The 19692-nt window shown below is 39.4% G+C and overlaps 1 protein-coding gene across 3 annotated transcripts in view; it reads right to left on the minus strand.

Annotated features, from left to right (window-relative positions):
* LOC149261654 (P-loop containing nucleoside triphosphate hydrolases superfamily protein) overlaps positions 1 to 19692 on the minus strand; it is a 407150-nt gene that overhangs the window by 264715 nt on the left and 122743 nt on the right. For 2 of the 3 annotated variants that reach the window (XM_089422571.1, XM_089422565.1), the window contains exons 5-6: positions 1396 to 1564; positions 874 to 1172 (exon numbers count right to left, since the gene is read on the minus strand). The exons of the other annotated variant lie outside the window; for it this stretch is intronic. In XM_089422571.1, coding sequence (XP_089278697.1) covers positions 874 to 1172; positions 1396 to 1564 — 468 coding nt within the window. The remainder of the gene's footprint in view (positions 1 to 873; positions 1173 to 1395; positions 1565 to 19692) is intronic. 3 annotated transcript variants of the gene reach the window in all.

Below are 19692 nucleotides of genomic sequence, written 5' to 3' on the forward strand. Positions count from 1 at the left end.
ATAATGTTTGAATTGCATTCCACTATTTTTGAGATTCACAAGAGTTAGCAGTATCAAATGAAACCAACCAGTGAACCCTAACTCACACAATAAAAAAAAATAGAACAAAACTAGGGAATCACAACCTCTAGACAGATTAGATGACGGATAACAAGAGCATTGGGGCTGATCATAAGTGTGGTATAGAGATTGTGCACAGATATGCTAAAGAAGAAAGACCAAAAAAAACATAACAAAAGAGTGAGCAATAGAGTAAAAGTGTTGTTAGGTTAAAGAATGCATCACTTATATAACAAGATCAGTAGATCAAAATCAAGATGATGTTACAAACGAGAGTTGGGTATGTGTTTATAAACAACTCAAGAGGTATGGAATTTTCCCAAGGGGAGTTATAAAGCCAAAATTGATTGGGTCAACCTTAATCGACCTAAAAATATAATAAATGAGTGTTGACTCAGTTGCCCTAAGACAAACTTAGAAATACACTAATAATGCTTGCAAGATAAGCTCAGACATAGTTAAAAGTGAAGCTTACACCATTCATAACATCCCCCCTTAGCTAAATAGGATGCTATGAAGAAAATTGATGAACGGGAATGAGAGAATGGGTTTACAGATAGCCAGCTCAAATATGACTGGGAGTGGTTTTCTGGGTACCCAACTCAAATAGGGTCAGACGTAGCCAAACATAGAAATGAGAGTGTGTTTATCTATACCCTACTCAAAGACAAATGAGTTGAAATTTCTGTTAAATTATTCAATTATGAGAAACATGACATGAGCATATATGCTACAAATGATAATGAGAACAAAAAATTCTCAATATCAAAAAGATATCAAAATATCTTCTAAGCTTTTGTTTTCATCAGTCACCTTTTTTGCTCATAGTATCCTGCTATATTGTCCCAAGATACCACATCCTTATCAGAGCTTCCATAAGTTGCCTCTAGACCATATATTTTCACTCCCATGCCTTCTAATGCTTCTAAAGCATTTCCATTAGAAGAAACATTAGGTCCAGTGTTCTGCCTGTCCCTTTGCTTTGGAGCATCTCTGTGTTTCTTCTGTACAGCTCTCCTTTCATTTGTGTTTCCAGAAGCTATTCTTAATGCACTGATAAGAGCATCAAATTCCTTTACAGTGAAAGGGCCCCTTTTCAGAAATTCAATTTCCTGAAAAATAACATGTACACAGTCTAGTTAGCAATTTATCTTTAAGGTTTCTCTTTTTCCTTAGCCATTCTCTACCGTCCTCCAATAAGTTGACTCTCAACAAAACATAAATCTTGAATGTAATGTATAATTATATTCCATATGAAATTGCCATACTAATGAAATCACTGGATTTTACAATCGACATTTTATAATTCAAACGACAGGATAATGATGAACTAACAGCATTGTTGGAGCCAATAAGTGGCTCAAACACAAGAACACAAATGTTATTTCCATTGGTTGCTCTGTGCCTCAATGGCTCTTGTGGATTATCAACTTTTGGATCTGTCTCAACACCCTTGGGAATAGATTGATCTGGGTGTATCAGTATTAACTGTCGAGCAACTGCACTGTAACAAAAACAAAAAAACAAGTAAAATTGCAAATGAGTTAGAGTTATTGCTCCTCAAACACACATCTATTGAAAGGCCACCTTCTAAGATGTTATCCAATCTTAATGTACTTCAGATCAAATCTACAGCAAAAAGAGACCCAAGAATAATCTCGGGATATATAACTCGTTTGTACCATAAACAAACTACCTTGTATTTTTGTAGCAAACAAAACCATGTAAAATCATTTTGTTTGAGTACCCAGTAAAATCCAATTATTCACATTTAGGATTTATGATTAGCATTAATGGTCGAAAGACCTTTAGCATTTCTAAAATAAATATTTTAAAATTATCTCAACCATCTTATCTTAAAGAAGTTAAGTTGGCAAATTGATTATGACTATGAATAAGAACTGTGTGGTTAGAAAATTTGAGAAAGTCACCAGCTTTTCAACATTGAGAACATCTGAAAAACAGTAACAAAATATGTGAGGAACTCCAAAACAACAGCTATTGAAATGTCCATAAGATAATATATACAATTCCTTTTTGGAAATCAGTGAAAATACATAACATTTATGGTACGATTTGACTTATTTATGAGATGAAGTATGTGTTTATGAATTAAGTTCAGATCTTTAGATCTAGAAATTCCATCTACAAAATATATTAGGAAATAATTTATTTATTGCAGGGCATATATTGGTATGAAATCTGTTTAGACCTTGAGGAAGGATGCTTTCAACTTTCAAGGATTGATTAAGAAGCAGTACAAACTTGCAGATTACAGTGACACTTTGAAGATGTATTTGCGGAAAAAAAAATACTTTCTGAAAATGTTTATTTAACATGTCCCTGCATTACAATGAAAAAATGTTAGCCCCAAGGGTTAGCTCAATTGGTCGAGTACCTGTCGCATAAGCACCTCGCTCTGAGAGGTCATAGGGTCAATTCTCCTCAACACCCTCAAGGTTAGGCTCCAAAATGATCTGGCAGGACTGATCCCTTCGGGGATCTACCCGAGACCATTTCCGTGGATGTAATGGTCACCAATCTCCAGAGTCCGTCAACCACATTCAAAAAAAGAAACATTGAAGGAATGTTTCAGACAGGGCTCCAAGGGATAAGATATGCATTTGTGAGCTAAAATATCCATTAACTGATATCCAGGCATATACATTCAAATTTTACAGTATATTAGAATAAATGGATCATTATTAAAGTGTTAATTATTAGCATAAAACAGAAACACACTGTGATTATCATATCATCACATGTTTCTGGAGCAAACAAGCTCAGTAATTGACAGAAGACATAATTGTATTAATACTGTTAATTATTAGCATAAAACAGAAACACACTGTGATTATCATATCATCACATGTTTCTGGAGCAAACAAGCTCAGTAATTGACAGAAGACATAATTTTATTAATACTTGAATGAATGAATGATTGATTTTTACAATTGTGGGAGGCCCTGGCATAAATACAGCCTTCGGTGCTTCTTGGTGAATAGGCATGATCTTTGATCATGCCCTTTGCCTAATTACTTACTAATTACAGACTTGCTAAATTTTATATAACATTGCCTTCCTCTTGAAAAGATGCTTTGTCCTCAAAGCGTACGTAACGACGGGTGCTATTGACGGAACGCTTTTGTCTCCCAAGAAGCTTCTTCTTCTGGTAAGTCCTTCCACTTGATTAGGTATTCTTTGATCACTAGTGATCGCAACATTTTTTCCGTGACGGAGATAATACCTTTTGGTTAGAATGACCCTTCCTTCATCATCTAAGGTCGGGAGTGTTGATTGTGCTGATTGATGTTCACCAAGTGTCTTTTTAAGGCAAGATACATAGAAAATGTCATGAACACGACTTTTAACAAGAAGGCTTAAACTGTATGCTACTTGGCAAATCTTTTTGTTGATCTGGTACGATCCATAAAACCTTGGTGCCAATTTATTTTTTCCCTTTAGTTATAAGGACAACTGCTTGTAAGGCTGAAGTTTAACAAATACCCATTCTCCAACTTCAAATTCTCTATCTGTTTTGTTTTGGTCAGCTTGCTGCTTCATACGATTTCTTGCATTATTTAAAATTTCTTTTCGAGTTTGGACGACTTTTTGGGTTTCTTCTAACTAGTCTTTAGCAGTGGGAAGTTTTGTCTCGATGATAGCAAAGTCCTTCCATTTCGGAGGTTCATAACCGTACAATGCTTGAAATGGAGTCATTTTTGTTGACGTGTGGTAAGTAGAATTGTACCACCATTCAGCAAGATGTAACCATTGAGCCCACTTATTTTGTTTGTCTATGGCATAACAATGTAGGTAGGTTTCTAAACATTTATTGACAACCTCTGTTTGGCCATCTGTTTGAGGATGGTAGTTGAACTCATGTTGAGGTAGGTTCCTATATGTTTGAAAAATTCCTTCCAAAAATTACCCTTGAATTTGGCATCTCTATCGCTCACAATGACCTTGGGAAATCCATGTAATTTGTAAACATTTTTGCAAAATATCTCAGCGATTTGTTTTGCTGAGTCTGATTTCCTCATTCCAATAAAGTGAGCATACTTGGTGAGTCTGTCGACTACTACAAGAATTTTATCCTTACCATCAGACACAAGTAAACCTTCGATAAAGTCCATTGATATTTCCTCCCATTTCTGATTTGGGATATTTAAAGGATGAAGTAGTCCAGGTGTCATAATATTTTCATTTTTATTCCTCTGGCATTTATCGCATTCTGCTACATATTTTTTAATATCACTATTCATTCCCTTCCAAAAGAATGACTGGCATGCATTATAGTAGGTTTTAAAGAATCCTACATGTCCGATTGACAGTGAATCATGCAAATTTTTGAGAATCTTGGCTTTAAATTTGGAATTTGAACTCAGATAAATTCTTCCTTTGTACCATAGAATATTGTTTTTCCATTCAAATTTTGAATTCTGAGGAAGGTTATTGATTATAACACTTGTTTCTGGATCTTTTGCATATTCACTTCGAATCTCATTAAGCCATTCAGGAACAACAACTGAAATTGCAAGTAATGATGGTTCTTCGTCTTTCCTAGACAGAGCATCAGCTACTACGTTATCTTTCCCTTTCTTATGTAATATATCCATGTCAAAGGTAGCGATTTTTTCAATCCATTTTTGTTGTTCTGTAGATAGCATTTTCTACTGGAGGAGATGCTGAAGACTATTATGATCTGTTCGTATTAAGAACTTACTTCCCAAGAGATATTGTCTCCATTTGGCTAATGCGTGCATAATAGCAAGCATTTCCTTGTTGTATGTAGACTTGAGACGTTCTTGCTTATTGAGCTTCCTGCTCTCAAACGCAATTGGGTGTCCATCTTGCATTAGTACTGCTCCTATGCCAAAACCTGAAGCATCACACTCAATTACAAATGGTTTTGAGAAGTCTGGAGTTGCCAATACAGGGGCATTAGACATAACTTCCTTCAAGTCTTCAAAACACTTTTCTGCTTCATCATTCCATCAAAATGAGTTCTTCTTTAGAAGGTTCGTTAGGGGTGCAGTTATATGGGCATAGTTTTTAATAAATCTTCGATAATACCTGGTCAATCCTAAGAATCCTCTTAGCTTGGAGATAGTAACTGGTTTGGGCCATTCCCTTGATCTTATTAGGATCTACTTTTACTCCTTCCTTGGATATTATATGTTCGAGATACTCTACTTCTTCTTTCCCAAAAGTGCATTTGGACTTCTTGGCATAGAACTGATGTTTTTCTAATACAGTAAGAACTTGCTCCAAATGTTGTAGGTGCTCCTTCCATGTTTTACTATAAATTAGAATGTCATCAAAGAATACTAACACAAACTTCCTTAGATATGGGTGGAATAGCTTGTTCATAGTAGCTTGGAATGTTGTTGGTGCATTGGTTAAACCAAAAGGCATTACTTTAAACTCGTAATGACCATCATGTGTTTGGAACGTGGTTTTTGCTATGCCTTCCAAACTTATTTTGATTTGGTAATACCCTGACATTAAGTCCAATTTTGAAAAGTATTTAGTGCCATGTAGTTCATCCAACATTTCATCGATAAAAGGGATTGGAAACTTGTTTTTAATTGTTATTTTGTTTAGTCCTCGATAATCGACGCATAATCTGAACGATCCATCTTTCTTTCGAACTAATACAACTAGAGCAACATACGGACTTCTACTTTTTGTGATAATACCACATTTTAAAAGATCATGGACTAATCTTTCAATTTTGGTTTTTTGATGATGTGGATGTCGATACGGTTTGGTGTTGATGGGATTTGATCCTGATTTGACTTCAATTACATGCTCGATTTCTCTTTTAGGAGGCAACTTCATTGGAAGATCTTGGAATATTTTTTCGTGCTTTTGAATTAGCTCTTGGACTTCCGGTGCTTCTTCGTTGACCAAATTTGAAGTTAACATTTCTAATTGATGACACTGTACTAAATAAGCTGGTGCTCCCTTCCAAATCCTTTTCATCATTTGGGATGATGAAATGTTGGAATTTCTAAGTCTATCCGTTAGAAACCCTTCATGTACTTTACTGATTTATTCCTACCTACTTGTTCTGTTAATTAACAAGTTATTTACCATGTAAATACTGGAAATAAATACAAGTACATGCTCAACACATTACAAATCATCAACTAAAGGAAACAAAAACAAGCACACAAGTGACACCGTTGTTTTTGGACTAATGTCCCTGTAAAAAAAGCCAATGCAGGAAAACTGGTGCAGCTATTTGAGGGTTTGATTTATTAAGCAGTTTCAAAATACAATCTGGGTGCCAAATCCGGCTCACCCAACAGAGAAAAATATCGGCAGAAGTACCTCTCTACTCAGAAGCAGATATTCCAGCTGAAACCCCGAATAAACACTCCGACAGCTCCACAGCTCCAATCTGCCCCACAAAACCCCAGCGTCAGCCTCTAGGGACTGCGTCAGCTCTCTCTGGCCCAGCGTTAGCCCAGCATCACTTTAGCTTGACCTGTGTCAGCATCTGGAGGCACTGCATCAGTCCTTTGTCCCTCTATGTCACTCACGTTGGCCCTCTGAGACACTACGCAGCTCCTGACTGCCTCTGCGTGAGCCTTGGCGTCCCTCTCTCTGGCTACTACGTTGATCCTCCCGGTGCTATCTCTGCCTCTCTACTTCTATATTCACTGCCCCTCAGCGGCAACTCTGATCACTCTCTCAACTTTCTCAGCAAAACCAGCCCCAGAAAGTCAAAATCTTGATCTCTTGGTGTGTTCTCCAAGTGACCCTCAAGCCTCCTCCTATACTTTTCTCGTCGACAAATCAACATCCAAGATTTAGTCTCTAATCAACGGCTAAGATTAAATCTGGCTTGATCCATGACTTTTGGACCATTCTAACACAATTTTATATTAATTCACATTAATATTTTATTTTTCCTAAGGTTAGACTTAGGGACTCCATTAAAAATATTAATTATTGTAATATCTCCCAAACTGTTTAGAATCTACCCAAACCCTTTCTGGGTATTGGAGATCTCATGTGCCTTAGCCTCTCCACCAATTTTCGTGGCTAGAGCACATTCGATGCTACCCCAAATCAACACTCCCTCTTAGCGAGGACTGTGCTCTAGCAATACTCCTCACTGAGTATCACCCTGATCATCTAGCATCAGTCCTTATGTTGATGCTAGGCCTGCTGCCTATCATCTGCACTGCTGCATCCTGTACTGCTACCCATGGCCCTGCCACTACCACTACTGCATCTACATGGTAGCTCCTTCTACATCCGTGTTGCTTCCCATGGCCCTGCCACTGCCATTGCTGCATCTGCACTGCAACCCCTCTCATCATGCTGCATCATGTTGCCCATAGCACTGCCACTGCTAACTGCTACACTGCAACTCAGTTACTGAGAAGTAAGTAACTGATCTCCCAACTCTGACATCTCCGTCAGGCTAGAACCACTCTCGATGTTGAAGCTCCCTCTTTCACTGACAAGTGCTCCCTCTCTGACCTCTACACTGCTGCAAATATTCCATGCATCTTACACTGTTGCACACCTCTCTGTGCCATCTTGCATGGGTGCAACACTCCCGTGCTTCTCGCACTACTGCCTCACGTTGTCTTGGGAATCTTGCACTGTAGCTCCCTCTGTCACTCCATCCGCATCCTTCTCTACTAACATCAACCAGTACTGCTACTCCTCTTCGGGGCTTCCATAGCAAAGTATAATCCAAGAGATTGGGTACCTCAAGGATCCTGCCCCTCATCACCTGTAGTCCGTCTGACTACAACTCGATGTCTCCCCACTTCCGCTCAAGTGGCATGTGTGCACTCATGGCACAGTCATCGTCTGTCTCCACTTCCTTCTCTGCCCTTGCTGGAGCAGCCTTGGTCTCGGAGGCCTCTCCCTTGCTCTTCTTCCTTGGACACTGGGTCGCATAATGACCCAGCTACCCACAGTGGAAGCATTTGACCTTGGAGAGGTTCTTCTTCTTCTATTTCTCCTGCTTTCCCTCATATGCTAGGGCAGCATCAACCTCCTCCTCCTTCTTGATTCTGAGCCCCTTGCCGTTGTTGATTTGGGGTAGCATCAGATGTGCTCTAGCCACGAAATTTGGTGGAGAGGTTGGGGCACATGAGATCTCCAATACCCAGAAAGGGTTTGGGCAGATTCTAAACAGATCAAGAGATATTAAAATAATTAATATTTTTAATGGAGTCCCTAAGTCTAAACTTAGGGAAAATAAAATATTAATGTGTATTAATATGAATCTGTGTTAGAATGGTCCAAAAGACATGGATCAAGCCAGATCTAATCTTAGCCATTGATTAGGGACTTAATCTCAGCCGTTGAGATGTCAACAGAAAAAGTATAAGAGGAGGCTTGAGGGGCACTTGGAGAACACATTGAGGGAGACCAGTCAGTTCAATTTCTGGAGCGAGGTTTGCTGAGAAATTGAACCAGTGGTCTGGAGAGCAGTCAGTAGGCAGCAAGTATGGAACAGAGAGATGGGAGATTAGCGCAGAAGAGACAGACGTAGAGCCAAAGGAAGCCACGCAGAGGCAGCGAAGGCTGCGCAGAGCCAAAAGGGCCTGCGTCATCCACGTAGAGGCTGTAGGAGTGATGCAGAAGCCAAGAGAGGCTGCGCAAAGCCTCAGTAGGCTGACGCAGAGGGTTTCAAGCTCACGTGGAGGGTTTCAAGCTATAGCAGAGGTCAGTAGGGCCTACGTTGGGTTTAGAAAAGTGTTGGAAGTTTGTCTATCTGTGGATAAGCCAATTTGGCACCCTGTTGTACAAGAAAATTGTTGAATAATAAAATCCTCCCTTGCTGCACCAATTTTCCCACATTGGGATTTTCCGGGGACATTAGTCCAAAATAACTGTGTCAATGTGTGCATATGCTTGTTTCTGTATTACGGTGTGATATCTGCAGCAATATTTATTTTAATGTTTGTTGAAGTAATTTCATGAATAACTTATGATGAAATAAGTAGGAAAAGTAAATCAGTTGCTGCAGTAATAGAACTTTCACATGGTATCAAAGGAAATAATCAGAGACAAAAAGGGAAAATCAGTTATGGGTCGAGACCACGATGCAAAGTCGTCCACCTCAGGGGACTCATGCAGATTTTCTTGCACAAGAGAGAGAGATTTCAATTTCTCTATGTTGGCTTCCAGGTTGGAAGAACAAGTGGCATGCATGATTAGTGCTGCGTCATCAGAGTATGGTATATAGACAGTGGAGCCTCGTGGCATATGACGGGAATCAGGGAGTGTTTCTCAGAATATCGAGAAGAGAAGATGAACTTTCAGATCACCATGAGGAACAAGGCGAAGTGTACTCCAGTAGGAAAGGGTACCATAGTTTTTCAGACAAAATCGGGAGAGCGGTTCCGTGCCACAAATGTGTTGCATGTGCCAAGATTGGGGATGAACTTACTTTCCGTGTCACAACTACAAGGCAAGGGCTATGACGTCTACTTCATCAAGGAAAAGGTATACGTCAAACACCCGCGCTAGAAAAAGAAAGTGCAGATCGGGATCAAAAGTAATCGGTTGTACAGATTACAACTAGAATCTCCAATGGCACTAATAGGCAGTCATGGGGACAAAGACTTGAATGAACTATGGCACAAAATGATGTGTCACTTGCACCATGGAGCTCTGAGAATTCTCAGGGGCACTGTAATAGGAGTTCCGGATCTGAGTACGGAACAAGATGATGTATGTAGGGGATGCGCTCTAGGAAAGTATGCCAAGGCGACATTTCCTAGGAGCAACCACAGGACCAAGAGTGTACTAGGATTGATACACTCAGATATCAGCGATGCCGAGTATTTCCTTACCTTAATTGATGATCACTCGAGGAGAACTTGGATCTATTTTCTGAAAACCAAGGATGAGGTTTTTTGTCGATTCAAGGAGTTCAAGGCTCTAGTGGAGAATCTGACAGGTAAGAAAATAAAAGTCTTGTGCTCAGATAATGGTGGAGAATATGTCGATAAGGACTTCACTGATTATTGCGCTAAGGAGGGCATCAGAAGAGAGTGGACAACTCCCTACAATCCGAAGCAGAATGGGGTGGCAGAAAAGGAAAAACAGGACTATTGTAGAAGCAGTTAGGGCCATGTTGTATGATCAGGATATGCCAAAATTCCTTTGTGAAGAAGCATCCAACACAGTTGTCTACGTTCAGAACAGGACTCCTCATCAGGCATTGGGCAAGATTACTCCAGAGAAAGTCTTCACTGGGAAGACACCTGAAGTCAGTCATTTCAGGATATTTGGGAGTTTGGCATATTGTCGCATACCCGAAGAAAAGAGGAAGAAGTTGGATCAGACTGTAGAAAAGGGGTATCTGGCAAGATATAGCGAGAATGCTAAGGCATACATGATCTATCTTCCAGGGAGCAGGAAGGTAGTAGTACGACGAGATGTAAAGTTCATAGAGGAAAGAGCTTTCAGAAGATCTCGCGAAATGCCTTCCAAGGAGCAGTCGAAAGAGGATTCGTTGGTCATGCCTCTTCAACCAACGGAAGTGAAGAATCCTTCCTCAGATAAAGAAGATTCTCGTGATGAGGAAGAGGAGCAAACAAAAGAACCTGTTGGCAGAGGAAGAACTAGCAGAGAACTTCGTCAAATTTTGCGTGATGCAGAGAACTTCATCGGAGAGCCAAGGAACAGTAAAAGGGAGCGAAAACAGCCAAACAGGTATCAGGCGTTAGTAGCTCAGGATGGAGAGCCTGCCAGCTTCAAGGAGGCAGCTCAGCATCAGGTCTGGCTAGATGCGATGGTGGAGGAGTATAACTCCATAATGGTAAAAGATGTCTGGGAGGTGGTGTCAAGGCCTCAAGACAGATCTGTGGTAGGTTCACGATGGATCTACAAGATCAAATATGCTGTGGGCGGCAGTATTGAAAAATACAAGGCCAGGTTTGTGGCTAAGTGTAGAAATTTCCCACTGTAGATCACCTAGTAATGCAATGTACTAAAGCAAAACACTTGATCTACTTCTACAAACAATTGAGTGGAAGCTTAATCGAACATGAGCAACATCAAGCATGAACAAATATAACTGAGATAGAGAAGTAATCAACCATAACACAGAAGATATATCACTGGGGAAAGCACCAGCCTAAAACTCCAACTCTGTATTATCATACAAGTGGAAATCTTGTTCAAGTTACAAAAAGAATTAGCTCTCAAGCTATCCTGATCTCTTTGCACTCAAACAATACAGCTCACAAACTCAATAGACATAGAATATATCTTCCTTAAGTCCTCCAAGCCTCCTATTTCCTTGCGCAGTTTTGATTGGGGTCCAATGATATCACATGTCTGAATTGGCCTCATCACACTCACTATAACCTCAGGTCCAACTGCGCAATCCATAAGGAATAATATTCCTTCTACATGCAAGGAATATTCACCAAGGAATATCCTAGCAACTGATAGTACACTATCCCTCCATCTGATCTCAACTGGGTCTCTGACTAAACTAACATGCATGAGTTATCCATGAGTGAATACTCAGTTATCTGAAATACAGTAGTTACATGCATGCAACCATTAACTAACTGAACTTTCATTAATTTAACAAATTGTTAAATCTAACTGGACTTGACTAAGTTAAACCAAGTCAACTGATTACAACTCAATATTACAACTCATCCTTATCTCTTTAACTGAAGGTTAAATTCCTCAATTAATGGAGAAACTATTGCATGTGCTCACATAGAATTCAAGTTTGATTTTCCTTAACTAATTAACTCAAGATGAATTAATTAATTAATTCCCAAACTGTTGTTGATATCAAATTCAAATTTTACTTCCTATGTTTAGTCCAGGGACTAACTAAAATAAGAAGGGATCCCAAAACGCTATTTTTAGAAAAGCTATTTTTAGCACTTTCACTTTTCACCCATTGTAGATAAGACCTCCAATGGCTGCACTGCTATTTATAGCCTCGCTACTTATAGCAGTGCTATTTTTAGCATTTCTTGTTGCACATTTTTCAACACTCCCTCTCAACAACAAAGGGATTATCAGTAACCCCGATCTTGTCTCTATGGGACTCGAACTTGCACTTTGACAATGCCTTAGTCAAAATATCCGCATCCTGCTCCTTGGTCGAAACATACTGCAACATCATGATCCTAGTGACCACAGTCCCGTAGATGATGGGAACGAATATCTATATCCTTGGACCTGTCATGAAACATTGGATTCTCAGAGAGTTTTATGCAACTCTGATTATCACAGTATATTACCATAGGATCCATCATCTGACCAAACAATCCCACTAGAATCTTCCGCATCCAAATGGCCTCACATGCTGCCTGACTGGCAGCCATGTATTCAGCCCCTTTTGAGCTAAATGCAACTGATCTCTGTTTCCTGCTATACCAAGAAACTATAGCTAAACCAAGGTTGAAGATTCCTCCAAAAGTGCTCTTCTGATCTGATGGACTACCAGCCCAATCCGCATCCGTAAAGCCTTGCAGCTTCACTCCCTCTGTCCGCCTGTACCATAATCCATATTGTGTAGTGCCTCTGAGATATCTCAGCACATGCTTCGCTGCCTTCCAAAATAGCTTGGTAGGCTGAACCATAGCTTGACTCAGTTGGTTCACTGCAAAGCATAAGTCGGGTTGTGTGTTCACCAGATACATGAGTGAACCCACTAGCTGCCGATAAATAGTAGCAGCTACTACCTCACCTGAAGTAGCATCCTCCTTCCTCCAGTTCCCAGCTAGAGGAGTCTGCATGGGCTTGCACTTCTCCATGTGAAAGCACCTGAGTATCTCATTGGCATACTTGCCTTGAGACACAAATACTTCCCCATCTTTCTGCCACACTTCCATGCTTAGAAAGTAGTGCATGAGGCCCATGTCCTTCATCTTGAACTCTCTTGCAAGGTCCTCCTTGCAAGATTGTATCAGCTGCTCATCACCTGTAAAAATCAAATCATCGACAAAAAGTACAATAATCAAGGGCTTACAATCTACCATGATGTGGTATAGGTTCGCATCTGCTTCACTCTTGGTGAAACCCAAGTTCCCAACCCGGTGAAATAGTTGTTGATCCTAGTATACCAAGCACGGGGTGCTTGCTTCAGCCCATACAGTGCTCGCTTGAGTTGGCAAACATGCAACTCGCGATCGAAGGTCTCAAATCCTTTAGGCTGCTCAATGTATACCTCTTCCTCAATCTTCCCATTGAGGAACGTCGTCTTCACATCCATCTGATGGATCTTCCAACCCATCTGAGCTGATAGAGCTAGCATCGATCTGATAGATGAGTACCTTGCTACAAGAGCAAAGGTCTCATCGTAGTCAATCCCCTCAACCTGTGAGAAACCTCGGGCAACAAACCTTGCCTTGTGTTTCTCAACACTGCCATCAGCTGCTTGCTTTACCTTGTAAAGCCATCGGGAACTAACCACTGACTTGTCCGCAGGTCTAGGGACAACATCCCACACACTGTTCCGTATGATAGAATCATACTCTTCTACCATTGCATCAACCCAGACTGGTTGCTGCACTGCCTCCTGAAAAGAAGAAGGTTCAGTCGCTACACACTCCCCAACCAGGGCCATGTAGCCAGTGTATCTCTCGAGAGATCTCCTCTGTCTGCGCTGAGAGGATGGCTGCCCCACATTCTCTCTCGCATCCTACATCAATTTGTCAGCTTCCCGCGAGCGTTTCTGCCCATCTCTGGAAGACTCTCCAGGAGTGGTGGTCTCCACTACTGGATCCTCTGCATGTGGCTGATCCACATCATCAGGAGGCTCCTCTTCCTTTGGAACTAAAAGTTCCTCATCACTATGCAACTTGAGCTCCCTCTCAAGTGACACTCGCATGGCTCTCTGCTTGTCAAACTTCAAATCCCTGCGCACTACAGTCCTCTGACTGGCAGGCAGAAACACGCGATAGTTGTGGGGTGTATCTGTGTAACCCATAAGTATCCCCAACTCAGTTGTTGGGTCTAGCTTCTTCCAAGCATCTTTGGTCACATGACAGAAAACTGGTGATCCAAATATACAGAAGTGACTCACATCTAGTCGCTTCCCCGAAAAAGCCTCCATAGGTGTCTTCATCCCCAAAATACGATGAGGACTTCTGTTCTGAAGATACATTGTTGTATTGCATGCCTCAGCCCACAGATGAAGTGGTAGGCTTTGGTCATGCAACATCGCTCGAGCTGCTCCCACAATAGATCTGTTCTTCCTTTCGGCCACCCCATTCTGTTGTGGGTTATGAGGTGCCGTCAGTTCCCATTTAATTCCTTCTGCAGCACAGAAGTCTTTAAACTGCTGGGAAATATACTCTCCACCATTGTCGCTACGCAAGGCTTTTACTTTCTTCCCAGATTCTTTCTCTGCCGAGGCTTTAAACTCACAAAACCTCAAGAAGGTTTGATCCTTCTTTTGCATAAAGTAGATCCAGCATCTACGAGAAAAATCATCAATGAAAATAACATAGTACCTTTGTTTAGCGGTGGAGGTTGTAGAGAATGGTCCACATACATCTAAGTGAACTCGCTCCAGGATTGCTCCAGCTCTACTATCCCGATCCTGAAAGGAAGCTTTCGCATACTTACCCAGGGTGCATCCTTTGCATGTGTCTGTTTGCTCCAGTTTTCCCTTGGGTAAGCCGGTAGAAATTTGCTGCATGATCTTCAAGGCCCCGTGATGCAAGTGGCCCAGTCTCCTATGCCATAGCTCGCCAACATCTTGGCTTTGCACCACCTCTACTTTGGAACTCAGTGCAGCACAGTCATCTACCTCCAGCTTGTAGAGATTCTTTACTTGAATCCCTATTCGCTTGGTCTGTCCAGTGCCGATATGCCTCAGGAACACTTTTCCTTTACTAAAGACTACATCATAGCCTTTATCTTCTAGCATAGCAACAGACACAAGATTCTTTTTCAAACCTGGTACATATTTAACAGCAGATAGGGTGAGAGGAGCAACCTGCTCCCTCTGAAACACAATTGTACCTTCACCTAAGACAGTACTTTCCATCATCGCCCATCTCGATCCGCATCTAGAGATCCTTCTCCTCGAATGTACTGAAAAGATTCTTGTCACCCGACATGTGGAAAGAAGCTCCACTGTCCAGGTACCAAACACATTCCACCATGGATGAAACCATGCATGCGATAAGCGAGAAATCCAGCTTAAATTGTGAAGCTAGTGCATCACCATCAGATCCCTTTGAGGAACCCTTCTTGGATTTCTTCTGTGGACAATTCATAGCATAATAGCCCACTTCATGACAGTGAAAGCATCGCACCTTCGATTTATCAACCTTCTTCCCATCATGAGAAGATTTGGATTGGGACACCTTCCCTTTCCCTTTCTTAGCTTTACTCGCTCCCAAATCTGTAGATCTAAGGCTCTTTCTAGCCAGATCTATCTATTTAGCACAAATTATAAAAGATGATTAATTAAAAGAATAAGGTACTAGCCCTAAAGATCCTGCAAAAGGAAAATCGTATGATAAGTCTAGGAATTTAGATCATGAAGACTCTTCAGATCTTATGCCTTAGGATTCAGTTGATCCAGCCGAAGACTTCCTGAAATGCCCAATCTTTTAAAGTATAAAAGATTTCTGCAAATACTAGATCAAATTGTCAGATCGATAGAGATATAAAATAACAATAAAATCTTCAACAATTAGAGATACCTATTAATTCAATCTAATTGAAATTGCTACCTTAGATCTAGTAAACTAAACAAAATACCTGTGCAATAGATTACTCCATGAAAACTATAAATCAACAATTTATAAATAATATTCAGCAAAACATTAAAAACAGTATAACCATAAGACGCATAAGAGGGACACCACCATCAATGAAAACTCCAAAAACTTTTGCGTTATATTATTCCAAAAATATTACAAGAGAGTTTTGAGAGCTAGTACACGATCCAAAAATCAGATGATTTGTGAGACAAATGACCTGTAATTTATAGATTAATTCTCCAACAACTACTTGGCTTGATCCCCGTCAAAGTAATCTCGACCATTGATAAAGATTTAATTATTTTTTAATCTCCACCGTCGAAATATTTATTTTTTGAGGAATTTTCGAATTTATCTTTTAATTCATTTTTAATTAGCTCAAAATTAATTATTTTGAGTTAATTTCCTCAAAAAATTGACTTTGACTTAACCACCAAGGCCCAAGGGTCCAAAATTTCTTGAAATTTTCAATATTCCCTTGGTGGGGGACCTCCAAAAATTAATTTCTCTAGAACCCACGAATTTTTTATTTTGGAGAATTTATTTTTCCTAAGACTTAAAATTAATTAAAATTTTGGCTTAGAATTTTAATTGTTTTTGCCAGAAAATTTAATTAATTGACTCATGAGGGGATTAATAATTTTTTCAACCCTCAAATAATTTAGCCATGGTGCCTAAATATGAGAGACCATGCACTAAAATATTTTTTATATCAAGATATTACAATTTAATACATGAAGGAGGAACACCCATTTGTTATAGACCATCAATGATTCACCCAATTCTGCGACTCAAATATGATATAGTACACCAAGTGATTTGTCATAAAATAATTTAGCCAATTAGTTAAAATTATTCCTAAATCACTTTATAGGAAACTCGACTAGAACACTAAGAGTTACCTAAGATCTTAACGACAAAATCCACCCTAGTTTTGAGGTGAGGTTGGAGGGAAAAACTCTGTCGATTATCTATGTTTAGAAACACACATGAATCAGTGAGACGAAAAACCTCCTAGGATAGAAATCATCACCAAAAAAGGTAGGCTTACCTAGGTTATTACATACACAAACGGTCTTCGTAGGATCATTTACATTATAAACATGCAGAATGGGTTTACAACTTCTGCAAAATGATCACTGATGATGATAATGAAATCTGGATGATCTCACTGCTTGATCATGATGTGATCTTCAGGGGAAAATGTACACTGCTATAGGGTAGTTGACACGAAGTGGTCAACACCTTCCATTTGCATGGATGCATCCCTAATTTTTATTATCGTTGTCAATACCGTAAATCTCGAAATATTCTTTTGCTTTGTTGAACCATGCAACATTCCACTTCTCGCTACTGTCAAATTTGGAGAGTTCATGTTTTTCTCTTTGTTGATATGTCGCAACTGTTGGAGTAAAGAGAGGGTATTGATTCGCAAGCTGCATATTTGAAAATTGATTCCAGAGCTGCATATTTTAAAAAATCATGTTACTATTTTGTTGATGGGGTATGGATGATGATTTTGGAGACTCGTGTTTCTCATGTGAGTCTGACGAGTTTGACGAATTCAGAGAAATGAGATGTTGAGTAGCTTCATTATTTTGGGGTATTTGATCAGGGGTAATCTTCAACTTGTCACAAATACAGATCAACATCACCATTGCTTGACTATGACTTAGATTCACCGTATTTGAAAGGGGATTGCGTGATCCCTTTTAAATTCATTATGGTTTTGCTCAAGCTGACTCTTTATTTTCTTTGATGTATCCTGGAGCGCCTCAATTTGTTTTCTTTGTCCGGTCACCTTAGTCTCAATATCTATCAATCTTTTATTAAAATTGACCATTGTTAATTTTAGATAACATTGGTATGTTTTATGATTTAGCACAATTTACTTCAATGTTCCTTATTAGCCCAATGACAGTTTCCAATTATCTTCAGTAGCAATCACATTAACATATACACATTGACAGTAAATGTAGATAGAACATAAAAATGTATGCAGAAGACAAGCCCAAACAAGAGCACACAAGATGTGGCGGATGCCACGGACAAACCCCAATGTAGGGAAACTCTTTGATTAAATCTTCTTATTATTCCTCAATAGTTCAGTAGAGAGAGAGAGTACAAATATCTGAAATACAAGCCCAAAACAGTTTTTTCAAATCAGCAGTCAATGCAACCCTAGCCAGAAAGTCAACAGTGATCAAAGTTGCCGCAAAATATCCTCCAAGTAGCTCTGTCAACAGCAGAAGAATGCAGCGAGCCAAGGGAATCAAAGTCAACCCACAACCTGCTCAGTCAACCCAATCAAAGTCTGCGATAATTCTGCGGTCAAACCAAAAAGTCAATACAACAGTCAACTCGGTCAAATAGTCCCCAATCTCCTCGAATTTTGTGCCAAAGAATGCGGCCTGAAAAGATCGAATTATGGCCCAAAAACAGAAGTCAATGCTTGGTCAAAGTGCCCAAGTCAACTTTGGTCAATGCTGCCCTAATCACAGAAATTTCGGCCTCCTAAAATATGTCTTCCTTCCAAACATGCGAAGAAGAGAGAGCCTCCAAGTGTACAAACCAATCAAAAGAGGAGAGAGAAGATGATGTGATGAGATGAGTGAGTGTCCAAATGAGAGAAGGGTCACTACTATTTATACAATTCATTGAGGGTGAAAAGACACATCCATTGGGCTTCATGACCCTACATTTGACTGAAGCTGACTTTGACAATTTGTCCATAAGAAAGAATAAATTCAAAATTCCAATTCTACTTGTCAAAATAACATGATCATTATATCTAAATTGTACCTCTCAGAAAGAGAAAGCCAATGCAATAATCATCTCCATCATATGAGTTGTCCTAAGGTGGAAGTTGGCTCTACTTCTCAGTTTTAACAACCATCGACATTGATGAAGACATTGATCGGGTATAAGGTGGAGCATATGCTTATCCAGCTTAACCCTTTTTCTTAACTTGACCCTCAAAAAAAAATTTTATTTTTTTATTTTTTATTTTTTATATATATTAACTAAATAATATTTTTTAATTAAATAATATATATATAGACTATTTTTATTTTTATTTTTTTTAATAATATAAATATATATTTATTAAGTTATATAGTTAATATTTATATTACTTATTAATTAGTTATAAAAACTATAAAATAAATTATATAACCAAACTATACAATAAAAAGTATATATATATATATATATATGATTCAATGGGTTTCAAATTGTATAATCTCAAAAAACGTTGGCGGTTGGTTACGAGCATGTGAATTTGCACGATGTGGACATGGACAAGGTTCGAGCAGGGAGCAGTTGATCGGACTACGACTAGGTGCATGAACAGGTAAGACGGCGGGGAGCATGGATTGTATGGGCAATGCGACAGGAGCAGAGTATGAGGGCGTGGAGACAGATGCATCATATTGATCACAATTGATTCAGTATTTAGGATGCTTCTCAGTTGCAGTTGTTGCAGTTGCTACAGCAACAGATCAGAGGGAGTTGCAGTGCAGATGCAGTGTTGGCAACAATTCAATAGGGTCAACAATAGTACAGAAGTAACGTATATCAGGGTTGTGTAGTGGTTGGTGGGCAATAGTAACCAGACATTAGCAGAGTGACAGGAGATGATACAGAGCAAGGTGTTGCAATAGTACTAGAACACATTCCTCGCTAAGAGGGAGTGTTAGTTTTTGTAGCATCAGATATGTTACGAAATTTTGTGGAGAGCCTAGAATACATGAGATCTCCAAAACCTAGAAATTCTTTCTTGAAATTCCTCTTAGAAATTACTTAATTAGATTATTAACTAATTTTTAAATATTTCAAGTCTAAACTTAGGGAATATGGTGAATTAATCAATATTAATTAAGTTAAGGCGTGA

This window comes from Pinus tabuliformis, chromosome 6 (assembly GCF_031772625.1).
Source record: "Pinus tabuliformis cultivar Carrire ecotype Pingquan chromosome 6, CPIR1, whole genome shotgun sequence".
NCBI lineage: Eukaryota > Viridiplantae > Streptophyta > Pinopsida > Pinales > Pinaceae > Pinus > Pinus tabuliformis.